Source organism: Myxocyprinus asiaticus, chromosome 37 (assembly GCF_019703515.2).
Source record: "Myxocyprinus asiaticus isolate MX2 ecotype Aquarium Trade chromosome 37, UBuf_Myxa_2, whole genome shotgun sequence".
NCBI lineage: Eukaryota > Metazoa > Chordata > Actinopteri > Cypriniformes > Catostomidae > Myxocyprinus > Myxocyprinus asiaticus.
In genome coordinates, this window is record NC_059380.1 from 26,192,607 (window position 1) to 26,211,701 (window position 19,095).

General features: G+C 42.6%; 1 protein-coding gene across 9 annotated transcripts in view; it reads left to right on the top strand.

Annotated features, from left to right (window-relative positions):
• Window positions 1–19,095, top strand: part of LOC127428169 (plasma membrane calcium-transporting ATPase 2) — a 99,719-nt gene that overhangs the window by 75,505 nt on the left and 5,119 nt on the right. For 4 of the 9 annotated variants that reach the window (XM_051676319.1, XM_051676321.1, XM_051676320.1 and 1 more), the window contains 5 exons: window positions 806–997; window positions 2,430–2,643; window positions 4,239–4,450; window positions 4,738–4,845; window positions 6,637–6,819. In XM_051676319.1, coding sequence (XP_051532279.1) covers window positions 806–997; window positions 2,430–2,643; window positions 4,239–4,450; window positions 4,738–4,845; window positions 6,637–6,819 — 909 coding nt within the window. Of the gene's footprint in view, window positions 1–805; window positions 998–2,429; window positions 2,644–4,238; window positions 4,451–4,737; window positions 4,846–6,636; window positions 6,820–8,245; window positions 8,418–11,655; window positions 11,708–19,095 lie in introns of those variants that run through there. The other 5 variants (XM_051676325.1, XM_051676324.1, XM_051676322.1 and 2 more) reach the window with 5 other exon arrangements.

A 19,095-nucleotide genomic window follows, 5' to 3' on the forward strand; every position in this document is an offset into this window, starting at 1 on the left:
GTGATACACTCCCAAATTCATCCAAACGAGCTGTGGAAAAGCAGACCGTGACGTTGTAATTTCATCGTTTTAGCCTTGTTCTTCTGAAGCTGCTCAGATACAGGCTGTCCTCATTTCTTCAGCATGTACAATCATGCCACCTTGTGTGGCTAAAAAATAAGACGAGAGCACCCCCTAGTGTGGGCCATATCTTTTTGTGGCTGTTTTTATGGCATGTTTCAATTGATTTGTATTAACCAAAAACACAGCTTGTGTCAGCACCACACCATGATTTCTATTTTCACAAGTTTGTCATGGCAGTGGAGAGCATATTCCTGTATATCAAACTGACAAGGGCTGCCTGCGGGCAGTTTCCTCTCTGTGGTATTTACAATGATTTTACTGTCAGCCTTGTCTTAAGGGAGAACAGTTCCTTAGGCTAGTCTTTAAAAAAACAGACACATTGTGTGGAGTCAGGGTAACAAAAAATAAATAAATATCTTGACAGAAAGAAACACTTGTGTTTACGTAGACGGTAATCAGATTTGAGATGATATTTGTACAATTTTGCATTACTCACTGCCCATGTCAGGGTTAATTTTTTTTTTTTAAATATATTCTCTAGCAAAATATAAATTCTCATTTCTTTCTTTTGATTTTGTGGTGTAATATGATTCGTGCGTGTTCTTGACAGGTTTCTTGAGATTCACCCTTCCAATCCACCCCAGACAGATTCTGTTATCTTTTATAGTTTTTTTTTTTTTTAGACAAGCGCACAAATATCAGATAGCATTGAATTAAAATGACAGTGCATGTGTCTTTACAGGGAATCGCAGGGACAGATGTGGCTAAAGAGGCTTCTGACATCATCCTGACAGATGATAACTTCTCCAGCATCGTGAAGGCCGTCATGTGGGGACGCAACGTCTACGACAGCATTTCAAAGTTCCTGCAGTTTCAGCTGACGGTTAATGTTGTGGCTGTGATTGTCGCTTTTACCGGAGCCTGTATTACACAGGTTAGTGTCTCTGCTCATGTGCTTATGACACTTTCATTCTATTGTGTATCTCTGAGTGTACTTTATTTGGGGTGTCTTATAAGGCAAGGATCAGTAATACTATTGCTCAAATTAAAGGTTAGGGATTTGAACAAACAAAGACTAAGCATTAAACTTCAGCACATAGATAGTCCTGCACCATTTGTTTGTGGATATGAATAATACCTCAAATCCTGTGACTTGTTGAGGTGTGCTATTACTTATCTAAGGGATCAGACTATAAAACAGGCAGGGGAAAAAAAATCTAGTGCTGCATGGCAAGAACCAAAACATTTTATACTAAATTAAAACTGCTGCCACTGCTACCATTTCCAATTCTTTTACAAGGCAACATGTCTGACCTACTATGAAATCTTAAATTAGACCATGTGGAGACATAAGCCTCTTTCGATAATTTTATCTGAAGAAGAATCCATTTTAGATTACTAGGCCAAGGCCAAAGACTTCATCGTATGATCTAAAATAGCGTTGTTTAATTTCCTAGAGGATCGCTAACCTAATAAATGATGCAGCACTTCTGCAGAAAGAGGCTAGACTGTGTGAAGTCACTGTTATTAGAAATGAGCTTCCAGAGAGGTTTAGATGTTTTCATGAAATGAAAATGAACACTCGAACTTACTCAAGGTAATGAGTAAGATCTCAGTTTGGGGGTTTACTTAGCTACATTATTTCACACTTGTGTCATTCTAAACCCCTTTTTTTTTTCTTCCATGGAAAACAAAGGAAATTTTAAGCAGAATACTGACACTGCTCTTTGCCATACAATGAGAATGAAGGGAGTATAATCAATCTCCAAAAATGACCAAAACAAAGTACTATGAAAATAATCCATATGTCTCGTGCACTTCGTCTGAATACAATAGCTTTGTCTGATGAAATGACCAAAATGTAAATATTCACTGAAAATCAAACTGATGCTGAACACCAATGGTTTTCATGCATCCCATGAGTAATTGTGATGTGTAAATTTGCAGATTTGGGAGTGTGAATGTGATTTAATAGCTTCTGTGTAGGGGAAGATTTTCAGTGAATATTAATTTAAATTCAGTCTGTTTCTCAAACAAAGCTATGGTATGGTTTTAGAAGACTTGGAATATTGTGCATGAGTGATGTGGACTATTTTTATGATACTTTTATTAGTGCTTTCTTGTCACTATTGGAGTGTAGATCCCCATTTACTTTCATTGTATGAGAAAGAGCAGCGTCAACATAATTAACAATTTGACAACTTGAGTTCTATAGAGGAAAGACAGTCAAACAGGTTTGGAATAATATGAGGGCGAGTAAATCATGACATTTTCATTTTGAAGGAACTATTTCTTTAATTGCAATTGAGCATTCCCGTAAAGTCATCAATTAAGGTCCGCTTTAACTACTTGGTATGTTCTTCCAGGATTCTCCTCTTAAAGCAGTGCAGATGTTGTGGGTCAACCTGATCATGGACACGTTTGCATCTCTGGCTTTAGCCACTGAACCGCCCACTGAAGCTCTGTTGATGAGGAAACCCTACGGCCGAAACAAACCCCTGATCTCGAGCACCATGACCAAGAACATCCTGGGCCATGGCGTCTACCAGCTTACCATCATCTTCACTTTGCTGTTTGTGGGTAAGTCGCCATATATGTACTGTAGATGTGCAATGCATTGAGGGCCGATTTCACATTTAGGGCTGATTTTATTAAGAACAAATTGCATGACAGCATTGTTTATTTGTGCATGCTGTCTGCCTTGTTTTAGCACCCTGATTCATTCAAGGAATTATGTATATCAGGTAACTAATTGGTAACGAACAAAAATGTAAAAAAAAATTCTGTCATAATTTACTCATCCTCATGCTGCTCAATACCAGTATGACTTTTATTCTTATGCAGAACACAAAAGATGTTTTCTTGAAGATAGTCTTCCATCTTTCAACACAATGATAGTGGATAATGCAGTGGATGGTGCCCCAATTTAAAGCTTTAAAAAGCACCCAAAAGAATCATAAAAGCAGTCCATGCAACTTGTGCATCATACTCCATGTCTTCTGAAAGCAAACGATAGATTTTGTAAAGAAACAACCCGGAATTTAAGTAATTTTTCAGTAAAATCTTGACTATGAAAGTTATGAGAGAAGCTCATTCACAGTGCAAGTGGTAACCTGCAATTGTTAACTTTAGGATCTATTTCTGCCTGAACTAACCCATACTTTTTTCTTTTTTTTTTTTATTGGTTACCACGTCACCAAATGCACGAAGCATGAAGCACTTTTTTAGATAAACTTTTTTTTTCCCCCCAGCATGATATGTGTGTTCACATGAGAACTTGAGTTGTTTAGCACTAAAAACAATGCAAGTAGTGCAACAAAGCTACTGTTTAGTGAATTTGGCCTTGACAACACTTGATTAATCAATTGTTTGAGATTGAAACCTTCCTAAATTGTTGATATTAAAAATTTCTGTTGTCGACTCTGCACTGGACAAGAGTCATGAGATGTTTATTGTAATTCATGGAATAGTTCACCGAAAAATTAAAATCATTTTCTCATCATTGACTCACCCTTATGCCATCCCAGATGTGTGTGACTTTCTTTCTTCAGCAGAACACAAATGAAGGGTTTTAGAAGAAATTCCCAGCTCTTTTGATCTATACAATGCAAGTGAATGGGTGCCAAAAATCACACAAGTCAGCATAAAAGTAATCCATATGACTCCAGTAGTTACATCAATGTATCCAGAAGCAATATAATAGGTGTGGGTGAGATACAGATCAATATTTACGTAAATTTTTACTATAAATTCTCCTCCCTGCTTAGTCAGGCTGCACTTTAACTTTCAATTTCACATACTTCTTCTTGTGTTTTTGGTGGTTCACGCTGTTCATGCATACGCCCCCTACTGGGCAGGAAGAAGAATTTCAAGCAAAAATAGACTTAAATATTGATCTGTTTCTCACCCACACTTATTATATCGCTTCTGGATACATTGATATAACCACTGGAGTCATATGGATTACTTTTAAGATGCCTTTATGTGATTTTTGAAGTGTCAAAATTTTGGCACCCATTCACTTACATTGTATGGACTTACAGAGCTGAAATATTCTTCTAAAAACCTTAATTTGTGTTCTGATGGTATGAGGGTGAGTAAATGATGAGATAATTAAAATTTTTGGGTGAACTATTCTTTTAACTCTACTGCCTCATGTTCTCTTTATGATTCAGGTGAGCAGATCTTTGACATTGACAGTGGCAGAAATGCTCCGCTGCATTCTCCTCCATCTGAGCACTACACCATCATCTTCAACACCTTTGTCATGATGCAGCTCTTCAATGAGATCAATGCCCGCAAGATCCATGGAGAGAGAAATGTGTTTGATGGCATCTTCAGAAACCCCATTTTCTGTTCCATTGTTCTTGGAACTTTCGCCATTCAGGTACCAGCAGCATTCATGAGAAAAACACATTTAGCTGTATGGGAAAGTAAGGGAAAAGAGAAGAGAAACTTGACCTGTTCTCTGTTATTTCTCCAATTATTATGAAACAGTAGTACACAGAACATTGTACTGATCATCTCTGATTAATTAAAAGTGGAAATACTGCTAATATCAAACTAATGATAGTTAAATTTTGGGGCATGTTTTGTTTCATGTCTCAAATAATTAGTGATATTCTTAGAAAATCCTCACAATTTGATTCTCACATTTCTTTCTAAACATTTTAGATTGTGATTGTTCAGTTTGGAGGGAAACCATTCAGTTGTTCTCCTCTGGACCTGGAGAAGTGGATGTGGTGTGTGTTCCTGGGGCTTGGTGAACTGGTCTGGGGACAGGTAATATAAATTCTTAACTAATAATTGTTGCACAAATGTTACCACAAACAACACAGAGGGCTTGTTTGGAAATTGAGTGCTGAAATAAGTTTAATGCTGCATTCCATTCAAGGTTTAATGTTGGATATTCCTACTTGACTTCTCTGACTTTAGACCATAAATTAATTCCATTGGCCGATGGAATGTCATTTAACGTACCTAGACTTTGTGCTCCATTCACTTATTGAGCACCACTCAGGGCAAGTATGTGAGAGCACAAAACGCATTAGGCCAACAAACACTCAATTATTTATATTCGACCAAAATGCTAACTTAGATTGAGCTATAAATAGAAGTTCATAACTTGTTTCATGTGTAAGGGTTTCCATACAGATTCTCAATACAGCTGGACTGCAAGAGTTTTCATGAATGATAAAAACATGGGAACCAAGGTATTATATTCCCTTACATTGTATTTTTATTTATTTATTTATTTTGGCACTGGTGTGCCTATCCTTAATGCTACTTCTATGGCTCTTTGATGAAGTACAGTGGGAAGTCCAGCACGTTTCTTTACAAAGCACCAAAGTCCACTGAAGATCAAGACAAAAAAGAAATAGCTTGTAATATATATATATATATATATATATATATATATATATATATATATATATATATATATATATATATATATATATATGGGGTAATTATATATATATATATATATTTGAGTTTTCAATCAAAATACACTAACCTTAAATTTGCACTCAGTAATTTTACCCCTAAATTAATAAATAGTACTGTTGAAAAATATGCGTAGCACTTTAAAATAAGATTACAATTGTTAACATTTGTAAATACATTAGGTATCATGAACTAACAGTGAACAATATAATTTAGTATTTATTCATCTTTGTTTATGTTAGTTCTAAAAATGAAATTGTTCATTGTTAGTTCATGGTAGTTTATAGTGCATTAACTAATGTTAACATATACAACTTTTAATTTAAAAATGTGTTAGTATATGCTGAATTTAACATTAACCAAGATTAGTAAATGCTGTAAAAGTATTGCTCATTGTCTGATCATGCTAACTAATGTTGTTAACTAATGTAAACAAATGCAACCTTGTTTTAAAGTGTTACCAAAATATGTTCAAATCATGCAGACTCACATGAGGTAAAGCTTTCAGTCATATCAGTATTCTAATAAAAGCTGTTTAATTTTGCATAGAGTTGGGCTGCCTTATGGTGTCTGGTATGTTGAGATCACATGACTAGCCAAATATTATTCGCCTTCGATAATCCCCATTATTGGAGGAATAAATTAATAAATTACTGCAAATAGCACATTTCTGTAACGGTATTGGTGTGTGCTGATGCATCCATGCCTCTAGGTATTAAAGTAACATAAGAAAAAAAATACTGATTATCAACAGAGATGATCATTTATCGTATTTTACGCACCTGTCTCTGCAGACATTGCTAATCAGGTTTTATTATCATGTAATTTTAATCTTTAACTATTTTTGAATTTTATTTGTATTTATAAGTGAATGTTCACCATTAACTTTTGGGCACCACAATGTTCGTGCGACATCATACACATGCATCTCGGAGAACTGTGGATATTCGTTTCCAGGTTTCCAAGTTGGAAGTCCATCTTGAAGTAGTGCACTTTACCAAGAAAAAGTTGGAAATTCAGAATTTCCAAGTTGAATTTCAGAGTTGAATGGAATGCAGCATTAGTTGTTCTTTTTGTTATCTTGTTTTAATGTTAATATGTCTTTGACATGCACATCCTCTTGGTCAGGTTATATCAACAATCCCAAACAGCAAGCTGAGGTTCCTTAAAGGAGCTGGTCAGCTGACGCACAAGGATGAAATGCCCGAGGAGGAGCTGAACGAAGACCAGGAGGAGATTGATCATGCCGAGAGAGAGTTACGACGAGGACAGATCCTCTGGTTTAGAGGCTTGAACAGAATCCAGACTCAGGTTAGAACCATCGTCAGTCTTCAGAAGTTTAGATGGCCTAAATTTTTGTGCATCAGTTCTGCATTGGAATGGCATCTGTAGGAAATAGCCATAACTTATGGCTATACATCAATTGTGCTTGTACTTTAATTGTGTTCTTCAACCATCTGCACGACTGGCACTGTGTTTTACTGCCAGATTTAGAACAGTGTGGAGGTTGAACAGCAGCTCAGCTCTGCCAAACTGCATTACTGGCAGAAACATCATGCTCTGTATGTAAGACTCTGGTAATATTGCATAAATCATAGGCTTTTGTTTTGGTACACCTCTCACTATAAATGCTTGGATTTGGAAATTTAATGCATTGGAAAGTTTTTTTTCCAAATCTATATCACTGTGAGATTTCACACCAAGATGAAATTTTATAACATGGATAGTTCCGAATTTTTTATTGGATGAGCTGTGTTTAAAGCCTTTGTATAATAACTATAAACGAAAACTTGTGACCGCACATTCTATAGTAATGTGGCAAGTTGCTATGTTGCTTGGCAACCATAAACAGCCTACAGTATTGCTAACGAACTATACATGACAGAAGACTTCTGCCATGCAAAGGCAAAATGCAGTAATTATGCCAACACTAAAACTAAGAAAAATGGCTTCACAATTGTTTGGTTTCAGTATGGATTTTGTAGTTCCTGCTATTGTCACACCTCATTTTCTCTGAATCGAAGCATAGTTGAGCCAAACTTATCTGGCACAGGACAAATCATAGTCTAAGAGACCTAATTCCACTCGTATCTCAATTTTGACAATATCTGCAGTCACTGTGTTTTGCATAGTAAAGGCATAATTGTTTGTAGCACTTATGCATATTGCTGTTGCAGTATGATAAAAGGGGATAACATATGCCTCTCATGGCTCATTGTTGTAACACAATTATGGGTTCAGTAAATATTGGAAACCACAACACTGCAGCTTTCAGTTCATAAAATCTATATTCTCACCAATACATGACCAGCTTTTATGAAGTCTTTAGAATGTCTAAAAGATAATGCACCACAATAATGCACCACATGTGATAAAATTTGCACACGTTACAACTGCTACATTTTTGTAGTGACATGGCATGCAAATAAATTTAACTGTAATTGCCTGCTCTTTGTCATGTGATATGATAACAGTACTCTCCTAGGTGTTATGATCCAGTCCTGCAGTGAGGCTCTTGAAGGTGTCTGGGATTTCATCCATGCGTCGTCATGACTGCAGTCAAAGCTGCAGCATCGAGGTGGACTTTGCTGAAAGCATCAAAGTCTTAGAGCTAATTTAAGATGAAGTGTTTTAATGTGTGACGAGGGCCTATCATAGTCATGCCTGTCTATGTGATTAAGCATCGGTATCACCTGTGAAGCAGTGTGCTCCATGTATTTCTCTCCCCTCCCTGCAGATCGATGTAGTGAACACGTTCAAGAGCGGGACATCCTTTCAGGGTGCTCTGAGACGCCAGTCCTCCACCACCAGCCAGAATCAGGATGTAACCAATGTTTCTAGTCCTAGTCACGTTTCCTTGTCCAATGCCCTTTCCTCTCCTACAAGCACTGCTGCTGCTCCTACTGGGCGTGAGTGAGAACCTTCTCTGGGTGTTTGTCAGGGATGCCCTATGACCTCAGACCTGCAGTAAGCCAATTACAACAATGAGCATGTCAGTCAAAACAGGAAAAACTGCCGGTAAGATTACATAAAACATATGCAAAGTTAACAAAATTATTACATTATCTGAAGATAATGTGAGTGGTGCTTGCCCGTGTGAAATCTCGCCACCTGGGGTGTTGTGGGTGGTTGCCAGGGTGTTGCTATGTGTTTGCTAAGTTGTTGCTAGGGTGTTCTGCTAAGCTGTTCAGGTCCCTCCTTCTGTATAAATATATGGGATTTTTTCACCTGTTTTATCGATCACCTGGTAAAATCTTACAAGTCCAATTAGTTAGGAAAGTAATTGCACACAATTCTATATATATAGCACATATGGTGTGATGAGTAACGTGCCATATTTTAAAACAAAGAGTCTTTCACACTCACTTTCACTTTCACACTGCGATTTGCAGCAACAAAGTGAGTGGAAGTTGTTCAGTTTCAATGTTGTGGATTTTGAGCGATTTGAGAAACTTATGGCCAAGCGACAAAGTTTAGCCTCCTAAACGGAGTAATGTCATGCATGACAACAAGAGAAAATAGCTGTGCTCGACTATGATAGATTGTGTAGTCCTATTCATTGCATTGAGTTAAAGGAATAGTTCACCAAAAAATTTAAATGATCTCATCATTTACTCTCCCTCATGCCATCCCAGATGTGTATGACTTTCTTTCTTCTGCAGAACACAAATTATGATTTTTAGAAGAATATGTCAGCTCTATAGGTCCATACAATGCAAGTGAATGGGTGCCAACATTTTGACACTCCAAATAGCACATAAAGGCAGCATAAAAGCAATCCATATGACTTCAGTTGTTAAATCCATATCTTCAGAAGTTATATGATAGGTGTGGGTGAGAAACATGCATCAAGAATGTGAATCACCAAAAAACACAAGATGAAGAGTGTAAAAGATATCTGTTTGACCACATACACCTATCATATCGCTTCTGAAGACGTTGATTTAACCACTGGAGTCTTCTGGATTACTTTTGTGCTGATTTATTTGATTTTTTTGAGCTTCAAAATTTTGGCACCAATTCACTTGCATTGTATGAACCTACAGAGCTGAGATATTCTTCTAAGATTCTTGATTTGAGTTCTGCAGATGAAAGAAAGTCATACACATCTTGGAAGGCATGAGGGTGAGTAAATGATAAGAGAATTTTCATTTTTGGGTGAACTATTCCTTTAAGCATTAATTAAATGTATACATTTATACACAAATGTATACATGTATTCATACTGCATATACTATTACAGAATTGAACTTTATACAATGAGTGTCCATGCTACCAAAAGGTTGAACACTTATAAATAAAACAACATATCAAATAACATACCTAAATACCAAATAGCCATACTGTCTGCCATCAGTCAAATGGGAGAAATCAGAGCTCATCATGTGTTCTTCCACCATTATTTCTTTCCTTAATGTTTAGAATATTTAGAAACTTAACCAATGTGGTGACAAGTCAAAAACATCTAACCTCTGGGGGGCCTGGGTAGCTCAGTGAGTGTTGACGCTGACTACCACCCCTGGAGTCGCAAATTCTAATCCAGGGTGTGCTGAGTGACTCCAGCCAGGTCTCCTAAGCAACCAAATTGGCCCGGTTGCTAGGGAGGGTAGAGTCACATGGGGTAACCTCCTCGTGGTCACTATAATGTGTGGTTCCCACTCTGTGGGGCGCGTGGTGAGTTGTGCGTGGATGCCGCAGTAACGTGCACAAGAAGCCACGTGATAAGATGGGAATTGGGCATTCCAAATTGGAGAGAAAAGGGGAGAAAAAAAACAAAAAAACATCTAACCTCATTGGTTGTTGTGTCATGATGTTTGGTCACAAGACAAGCAAGAACTAATGAGGTTTAATGTAACTAACATGCTGCTATATTGGATTTGTGCACTGTGAGTTCATGAAATAATTGGATGTGATTGAATGTAATTAACAGCTTACATTTTGGTCTGTTCATCACACAAAGTGATGCCGTATGCCTTCAGAAGACTTTAAATATGACACATCAGTCACTTGGATATGTCAAATGGTAAAATTAAGCATTTCTCTATTTGTATTTTCAGATCCCTTAATTAAAATCTGGAGTTGCTGCAAACTTGCTGCAAATTTCACATGCAAATTAACTTTGTGGCAAACTCTTCATTGTTGCCAAAGATTTGCTGTAGGTTCACCACTACCGATGAAGAGCTGCAAACTTCTGGCAAACATTTGCAATGGCAAGCTCATTTGCATGTGAAAATAATAGATTGTATTACAAGATCTTTAAGGCAAGACTATTTTAAACCAGCTAAAATCAGTATGCCAGCTAAGACTGGTTTAAACTGTTTTTAAACGCTAGGGAGAAAGATACACCACTATATTCACTGTAACATCCAAATAAACTATATGAAATATATTATACTATATTATCCGCAAGTACTATTTAATTATGGCTTTAATTACGCGATCAGCTACAACAAGAAGATGTGCAAACACTTCTGATCAGTCCTTACAGACAAGCTACCTTTCAATGGGGATAGGATTTGGTGGGTGGATAGATACTTACATTGGAGCTCACCACTCTACACTACCTGCTGAAAAAACATCTTAAACCAGCCTAAGCTGCTTTGCATAACTTAACATAGCATAACTGGTTTTAGAACGATTTTTGGCACTTTTCGGTTGGTAGACTAGTTTAATTAGCTAAGACCAGAAAACCAGTATATGCTGTTGTATCAAGGTTAAAATGGGAAAGGAGGAGGCGGGAACTGGCTGAACAGTCAAAATAATATTTAATGAAACAAAAAGACACAAAACATAAACGCACACGCTGCAGCTGCGCGTGGCTCTCTCTCTCTCGAACTGACGAATTCCGCTGCACTTATCCCTCTCCTCAGCTGATTAGCCCGATTGGGGGCCGGGTGTGCGTAGTCACAGCCCGGCCCCGCCCTCCTCCTCGTCATAGCTGTCTGAAGTGTTTATTTTAGCAGGGCAGTTTCTTATCATCACATCCTTTTGGACATAACTGAGAGTAATTGTCAAAGGGCATCCCTGAAAATCTGCTTCGCTTCTAAATTTCCTCTTACTCTTCATGTCACTGTTTATCAGATCATCTTTTAACCCACTTCCCAGAAGAACATGTGTTTCAATGTACCATGTGTTTGTTTTCCCCAGAGTGCTAAGAGCCCTGGACTAAGGGTGCAGCCTACGGCGTGAATTTCAGGTTGTGAGTCCCTCCATTGTCCGTCGCATAATTGATGTGAACTAATATTCCACCAACAAACTCACCTGGCTGGGTAAACATTCAAGTATAGTCAGTGGGATCATTCCCCACTCAACTGTAGCCTGACATGTTCTGGGCTGCATTTTTAAAGTGTGGGCTGCATTGTTGAAGTTTTAATTTCAATCACGCTAGGCTGTATGGAATTTATTTTTATGTTTTTCTCTCCACACAGCTACAGAGACATGAAGAGAGTGGCAATTTCTCCCCATAGTCTTGTCTTATTTGTCATCTGTGTGGTATACCGTAGGTCAGAACCCACAGGAGGCCCACACGATCCATCGTGTCTTGTGGCTTTACTCTGTTGGTCATGTCACAGGCCGTCACAGAATCTCACTTAACGTTAGGACAGTCCTCATCTATGTGATTCGTTCTGACATATGTTTTCATCTGTCATTCAGATCAGTTTGTGTTGTTGGTTTTGTAAGTTTGCTTTTAGCTGGTTTGAAAGTTTGCTATTTGCTAAAACCAAAGAAGGTTTGAGTTGAATTTGATGGAATTTCAGTTTTATGATTTTGATCATTATTATGTTTAGCAAGTTTTTAGTTGGTGGTATCATAGTAGTAGCTCTTTTGCTTCTTAGCAGTGTTGGGGAAGCTGCTCTAAAACTGTAGTTTGAGTAGCAACAACAAGCTACAAGAGTTACCATCAAGCTACTACAATTTACTCGTTAGCATGCTGCTAGGCTAACAACATGATAGTGGTATGCACAAATAATACTTAGCACATTCAAATATTGAGTGAAATAGTAATTAAGTTGAGTTATACAAATTCTATTTAATTCTGACTGCAGCTCACTAGGTTTTAGAGTCATAGAATGCATTTGCAATCCCTTTAATATGAGAATTCTGATATGTTTTCCAGAAAGCCTGTGTCATAGTTGTATTGTGATATTCTAATTACAATATTTATAACTTTTGAAAAGGAATATTAGCTACTTGCGACTGTTTGTTTTAACATGATACATTTTTATGAAGTTCATTTAGTTAATTCTACAGTAATAATTTTATCTGTTTAAGGTAACTATATTTTCATAAACCAGTGCTCAGTGCTCTTTAGCATAGTGTTAAGAACCTGAACAAAGTACTTTACGGCCTATACTTGAGTGTTTACACAGAGATGCATGGAGTTGTTGAAAGAACAGACTTTGTTTGTTCTAATTTTTTCTTATTCCACAGTCTTTGTGCCTGTGTTCATTTGAACATCTCCACATGGTGTTGTCCCTTGCATGTTGTGTGTAGGTGTTGAGTTGGCTTGTCAAGCTTTTGGTCTGCTTCCATCGTGTTGTGACTCTATGCTCTTGAAGCATAGGAATTCTTACCTCATCTCCTCATACCAGCCATCCTATATTGAGTCTTTGTTGAATTTTGCTTTGACTTTATAATTTTTTTTCTCAAAACTCTTCCTGGAACTTAACTCTAATCTTCTCTTCTTATCAACTCCCCACAAGATGTTTTCAGCTTGCATGTGTTTTTCTTTTTCAATTTTTCTTTTTTTTCTGTTGAATTAACAATGCTTGTCTCTAGGTATACAACACTTTGGACCATACACTGTATACTGTATTGTGTACTATATGGTACATAAGAGCATTGCCTATGTTTTTTTCTAAGAATTTTTATTTTCTAGTTTCCTTTTTTTATCTTAAAGCCAAGTGGACACTAAAAAACTAAGTTTGTCACCCTATCATGTTTTTAGTCTGCAACAAAAAGCCAAAGATCAAAGCCAACCCACAGTGTGTGTGCAACTACACTGTAAAAAAAAAATCCTGTTGTTTTTACAAAAAAAAAAAAAAAAAAAAAAAAAAACTGGCAGCTGTGGTTTCCAGAATAATTATGTAAAAATGTAAAGAACTTTACAGAACAACCTGTACGTTTTACAGTTTAAAACTGTTGTTTTTATGGTATATTAGGGATGGGCGGATCGATACTAAAGTACTGATACTTCTGATTCAGATGTGGTATCAAGAATATCATTCCTCACATAAAATATCGATTCTGAAGTTTTTATTTATTTATTTTTTTACAAGTGATATTATTATTTAGATAACATGAATATTAATGCATCTCATAAGCTTCGAAGTGAAAATTATATGAGCGAATAGTTGCATGGCACTGGAACGTCCTGGTTACTTTCGTAACCTCCGTTCCCTGATGGAGGGAATGAGATGTTGTGTCGATGTAGTGACACTAGGGGTCACACTTGGGAGCCCCGAACACTTCTGATCTTTGAGAAAAGGCCAATGGGAATTGGTGTGTGGAATTTGCATGCCACTCCCCCGGACATATGGGTATAAAAGGAGCTGGCTCGAAACCACTCATTCAGGTTTTGTGCTGAGGAGCCGAGACAAGGTCCCGGCTATTTCAGCGGGTAGTTCAGTGTTGTGGCAAGAGGGACACAACATCTCGTTCCCTCCATCAGGGAACGGAGGTTACGAAAGTAACCAGGATGTTCCCTATCTGTCACTAACTCGACGTTGTGTCGATGTAGTGACACTAGAGGTCCCTATACAGAACGCCACAATGACTGAACTGTGTTACGTGGACTGGCAGTGCGAGATGGGCAGACCGCTGTGTGCCTCGTAGCCAGCTCACCAGGCCATCACGTAACCTTCGCCAACGCTCCTACGAGCATCGAACGGTCCCCCGTACCTGGGGATAAGTCGACTGCCCCAAAAAAATGGGGACAGGCTAGCCCAGCTGTGGCCTCTTCTCCTCTTTTTTCTCCCAAAAAGAGTGGAAATCGTTAACCGACTGGGGGCCATAAGTGTCCACATTGGAGGGGCGATACTCCCAAGGGGAAAACACTGCGGAGACCACACCCTGCCCGGAGGGGGGGGAGGGGGGTATTTGAGTGGAAATACGTCACATGGTCTGACCGAGTTTTGTCGGAAGTGTGTCATGTGGAAAGGTCCCGTAGTAGGTCCTACCCGAGGGGGGAAGAGCTCTACAGACACGATGACCAGGGGCAGAGGCCTCTGCCCAAGGAAGACACAGTTTACCAAAAGGGAAACATTTTGCAGAAGATACATCACACGGGGTTACCTACGGGGAACCAGTGCATGTGGAGCACCTATCCCAGTACAGGGCCTAGTTAGCACACGTACTGGGCCGGCAGGGAGTTTCTCCGCAAACCCGCCTGCCACAGGGCTAAGGAGGAAAGTTATCCAGGGTCCACAACTTTGTGAACACGACTGGGAGTCAAAGCGCACGTCTTCACCTCAGGGAGGGGAAAGGCGCTATATGCAAGCGGTACACCCGGCCAGCTCTCCCAGAACTTACCTGCTCGTACCTGACAACACACGGGACGAGACTGGCTCAACCTGGAGATTGTAAAACCTTGCAAAGGTGTTGCCCAGCCCGATGCTCTGCAGATGTCTGCTAAAGAGGTGCCATTGGTCAGGGCCCAGGAGGCCACCACAGTACTAGTAGAGTGAGCTCACAGCCCCAAGGGGGGAGGCACGTCCTGGGCATGATATGCTGTCGCGATGGCATCAATAACCCTGTGGGCGATCCTCTGTTTGGAGACAGCACTCCCTTTCTGCTGACCACAAAAGCAGACAAAGAGCTGCTCAGAGTGTCTAAAGCTCTGCGTGTGATCCAAATAGATGCACAAAGCACACACCGGACACAGCAACAGAAAGGCTGGGTCTGCCTCCTGTACTGAACACTTGAAGGTTCACCACCTGATCCCTAAACGGGGTCGTGGGAACCTTGTGCACATAGCCCAGTCGGGGTCTCAGGATCACGTGAGAGTAGACCGGACCGAACTCCAGGCACGTTTCGCTGACAGAGAACGCCTGCAGTTCCCCTACCCTTTTGATGGAGGTGAGCGCCGTCAGGAGGGCAGTCTTCAAAAAGAGTGCCTTTAGCTCAGCTGGCTCCAGGGGCTCGAATGGAGCTCCCCGTAGGCCCCGAAGGACCACAGAGAGGTCCCATGAGGGAATGAGGTGTGGTCTGGGGGGATTTAACCTCCTAGTGCCCCTCAGGAACCTGATGATCAAGTTGTGCTTCCCTAAATACTTACCGTCTACTGCATCGTGATGTGCCGATATAGCACCGACATACACCTTCAAGGTGGAAGGGGACAGCCTCCTCTCCAGCCTCTCCTGCAGGAAGGAAAGCACTGATCCGACTGCACATTTCTGGGGGTCTTCGCACCGGGAAGAGCACCACTTAGCGAACAGGTGTCACTTCAAGGCATACGGGCGCCTCGTAGAGGGGGCCCTAGCCTGAGTGATCGTGTCTACCACTGCAGGTGGTAGGCCACTTAGGTCTTCCGCGTCCCGTCCAGGGGAATTCACCGGGGGGGGGGGTTGTCGTGAGGACTGTGAGGTCGGAGAACCAGGTCTGGGTGGGCCAGTAGGGTGCTACTAGGATGACCTGCTTCTCGTCCTCCCTGACCTTACACAGAGTCTGTGCGAGTAGGCTCACTGGGGGGAACGCATACTTGCGTAGTCCCGGGGGCCAGCTGTGTGCCAACACATCTGTACCGAGGGGGGCCTCGGTCAGGGCATACCAAAGTGGGCAGTGGGAGGATTCCCGGGAAGTGAACAGGTCTACCTGCGCTTGACCGAATCGACTCCAAATCAGCTGGACCACCTGGGGGTGGAGTCTCCATTCTCCTCTGAGCGTAATCCGTCGTGACAGCATGTCCACCATGGTGTTGAAGTCGCCTGGGATACAAGTGGCTCGCAACGACTCGAGGCGCTGCCAACTCCAGAGGAGGAGACGGCGGGCGAGTTGCGACATGAAACGGTAGCGTAGGCCACCTTGGCGGTTGATGTACGCTACCGTCGCCATGTTATCCGTCCAGACCAACACATGCTTGCCCTGGATCAATGGCCTGAGCCTCTGCAGGGCGAGCAGCACTGCCAGCAACTCGAAGCAGTTGATGTGCCAATGCAGTTGCGGGCCGGTCCAAGAGCCGGCGACTGCGTACCCGTTGCATACGGTGCCCCAACCTGTCTTGGAGGCATCCGTCGTGACAACGATATACCTGGAGACCTGCTCTAGGGGAACTCCAGCCTGTAGAAATGCCAGGTCCGACCAAGGGTTGAAGAGGTGGCGACAGATCGGCGTGACGACCACACGAAGTGTCCCGTGGTGCCATGCCCATCTCGGGTCTCGAGTCTGAAGCCAGTGCTGAGGACGCCATATGACCCAGGAGCCTCTGAAAAAGTTTCAGTGGGACCGTGGTTTTCCATCTGAACACCTTCAGACAGTTCAGCACCGACTGCGCATGCTCGCTTGTGAGGCGCGCCGTCATCAAGACTGAGTCCAACTCCAAACCGAGAAAAATTATGCTGGACAATCGTTAAAATGCGTTTTTGCATCAGCATCTTGAACGGGAGTCTGTGCAAAGAACGGTTTAGTACTCGCAGGTCCAAGATTGGCCGCAACCCACCACCTTTCTTTGGTATGATGAAGTAGGGGCTGTAAAACCCCTTCTTCATCTCATCTGGAGGGACAGGCTCTATCGCACCCTTCCGTAGAAAGGTAGCGATCTCCGCACGCAAGGCAGCGGCGTTCTCACCCTTCACCGAAGTGAAGCAGACGCAGCTGAACCTGGGCGGGCGCCTAGCGAACTGAATCGTGTAGCTAAGTCGGACGGTCCGGGTCAGCCATCGCGACGGGTTGGAAAGCGCAAGCCACGCGTTCAAACTCCGGGTGAGTGGGACCAAAGAGACAATCGCATCGGATGTACCGGTGGGTGGGGCCTCACGGCGGGGCGGAGCCTGAGGCGCCACGTCAAGGGGCTGGAGCCCCAACCTCGTGGCCATGCTGAGTCGGGGGACATCGAAGCACTTTCCTGGCTCCGGACACCCACCATGGGGCCGGGAGGGGGAAGGAGGAAAGTTGCCCCCGCAGTCCGTCAGAACAGGTCTGGCATGGGCATGTTTGTGCCACAGCTGGGCGCTCAGGAGTGGGGGGGGCCGCCCCTGGAGCACCATACTGAGAGCACTGGATATGTGACCCAGGAAATAAGGAAACCGCTCTTTTGTTGAAAATGTGGGTACCACGGCCCCTTGGGCATGCGGCGAAATCAAAGAGAAAGGAAACAAAAGATTCTCATCCCAGCCCTCCACCGGGGGATGGAGTGGTCTGTCCACCAGCTCCAGAGCAGCGGGTCTCCTTGTCCCTGGGTCGCCCATCTCAGGGGCGCTTCGAAGCCTTTCTCGGGTTCTTGGCGGCCGCCGTGACACGGGTGGCGTCTGCTTCCTGCGGGCGGCTCCATACCAGGGCCGGGCCGCGGGGGCGGGATACGGCGGAGCCGGTGCTGTTGCAGCAGAAGGATGCCCTTGGCAACGAGCAGATGGGGTGCGGTGTCTTGAACCGTGCTGGGGCAGGATATGCTGAATAGACTTCGTCTGCTGTTTCACCGCCGAGAACTGCTGGGCAAAGTCCTCGACGGTGTTGCCGAATAGGCCCACCTGGGAGATGGGGGCGTCAAGGAATTGTACCTTGTCAGCCTCCCTCATCTCGACCAGGTTGAGCCAAAGTTGGCGTTCCTGGACCACGAGGGTGGACATCGCCTGCCCGAGAGACCGCGCTGTGACCTTCGTCGCCTAGAGAGCGAGGTTGGTCGCCGAGCACAGCTCCTGCATCAATCCCGGGTCAGAACTACCCTCGTACAGTTCTTTTAGCGCCTTGGCTTGGTGTACCTGCAGGACAGCCATGGTGTGCAGGGCGGAGGCAGCCTGTCCAGCGGCACCATAGGCCCTAGTCGCCAGAGACGATGTAAGCCTACAGGCCTTGGACGGGAGCTTCGGGCGGCCCCGCCAGGTGGCGGCGCTCTGCGGGCATAGATGCACCGCAACCGCTTTATCCACCTGGGGAATCACGAATACCCCCTGGCAGCCCCACCATCGAGGATAGCTGAAAGACCGGGATTGGACAGTAAAAGGTGCCCTCCACGACCTCGTCAGCATCTCATGCACCTCCGGGAAGAAAGGGACCAAGGCGGGGCGCGGCCGTGAGCGGCGCTCTGGGCCTAGGAACCAATCATCGAGCCAATCATAGGAACCAATCATGTCCGTCAGCTCAGCATTGGTAGAAGGACCGAGGCGGGGAGCCGCTGGGGTGGCTTCCCTTCTTACGAAAGAAAGCCGCGACCGCAACATTGCCATAGTCATGTTCTCGCAATGAGGACATGACCCATCCACGAATTATGTCTCCGCGTCGGCAGCACCCAGACACGTAAGACAACGATCATGGCCGTCAGAAGCGGAGAGGTAACGACCGCAACCAGGAACTATACACAAACGGAAAGTGATCTTTAAAAAGAAGCTCCCGTAAGTGGCACTCTTTTAGAAGGAGAAAATATACTCTTTTCAG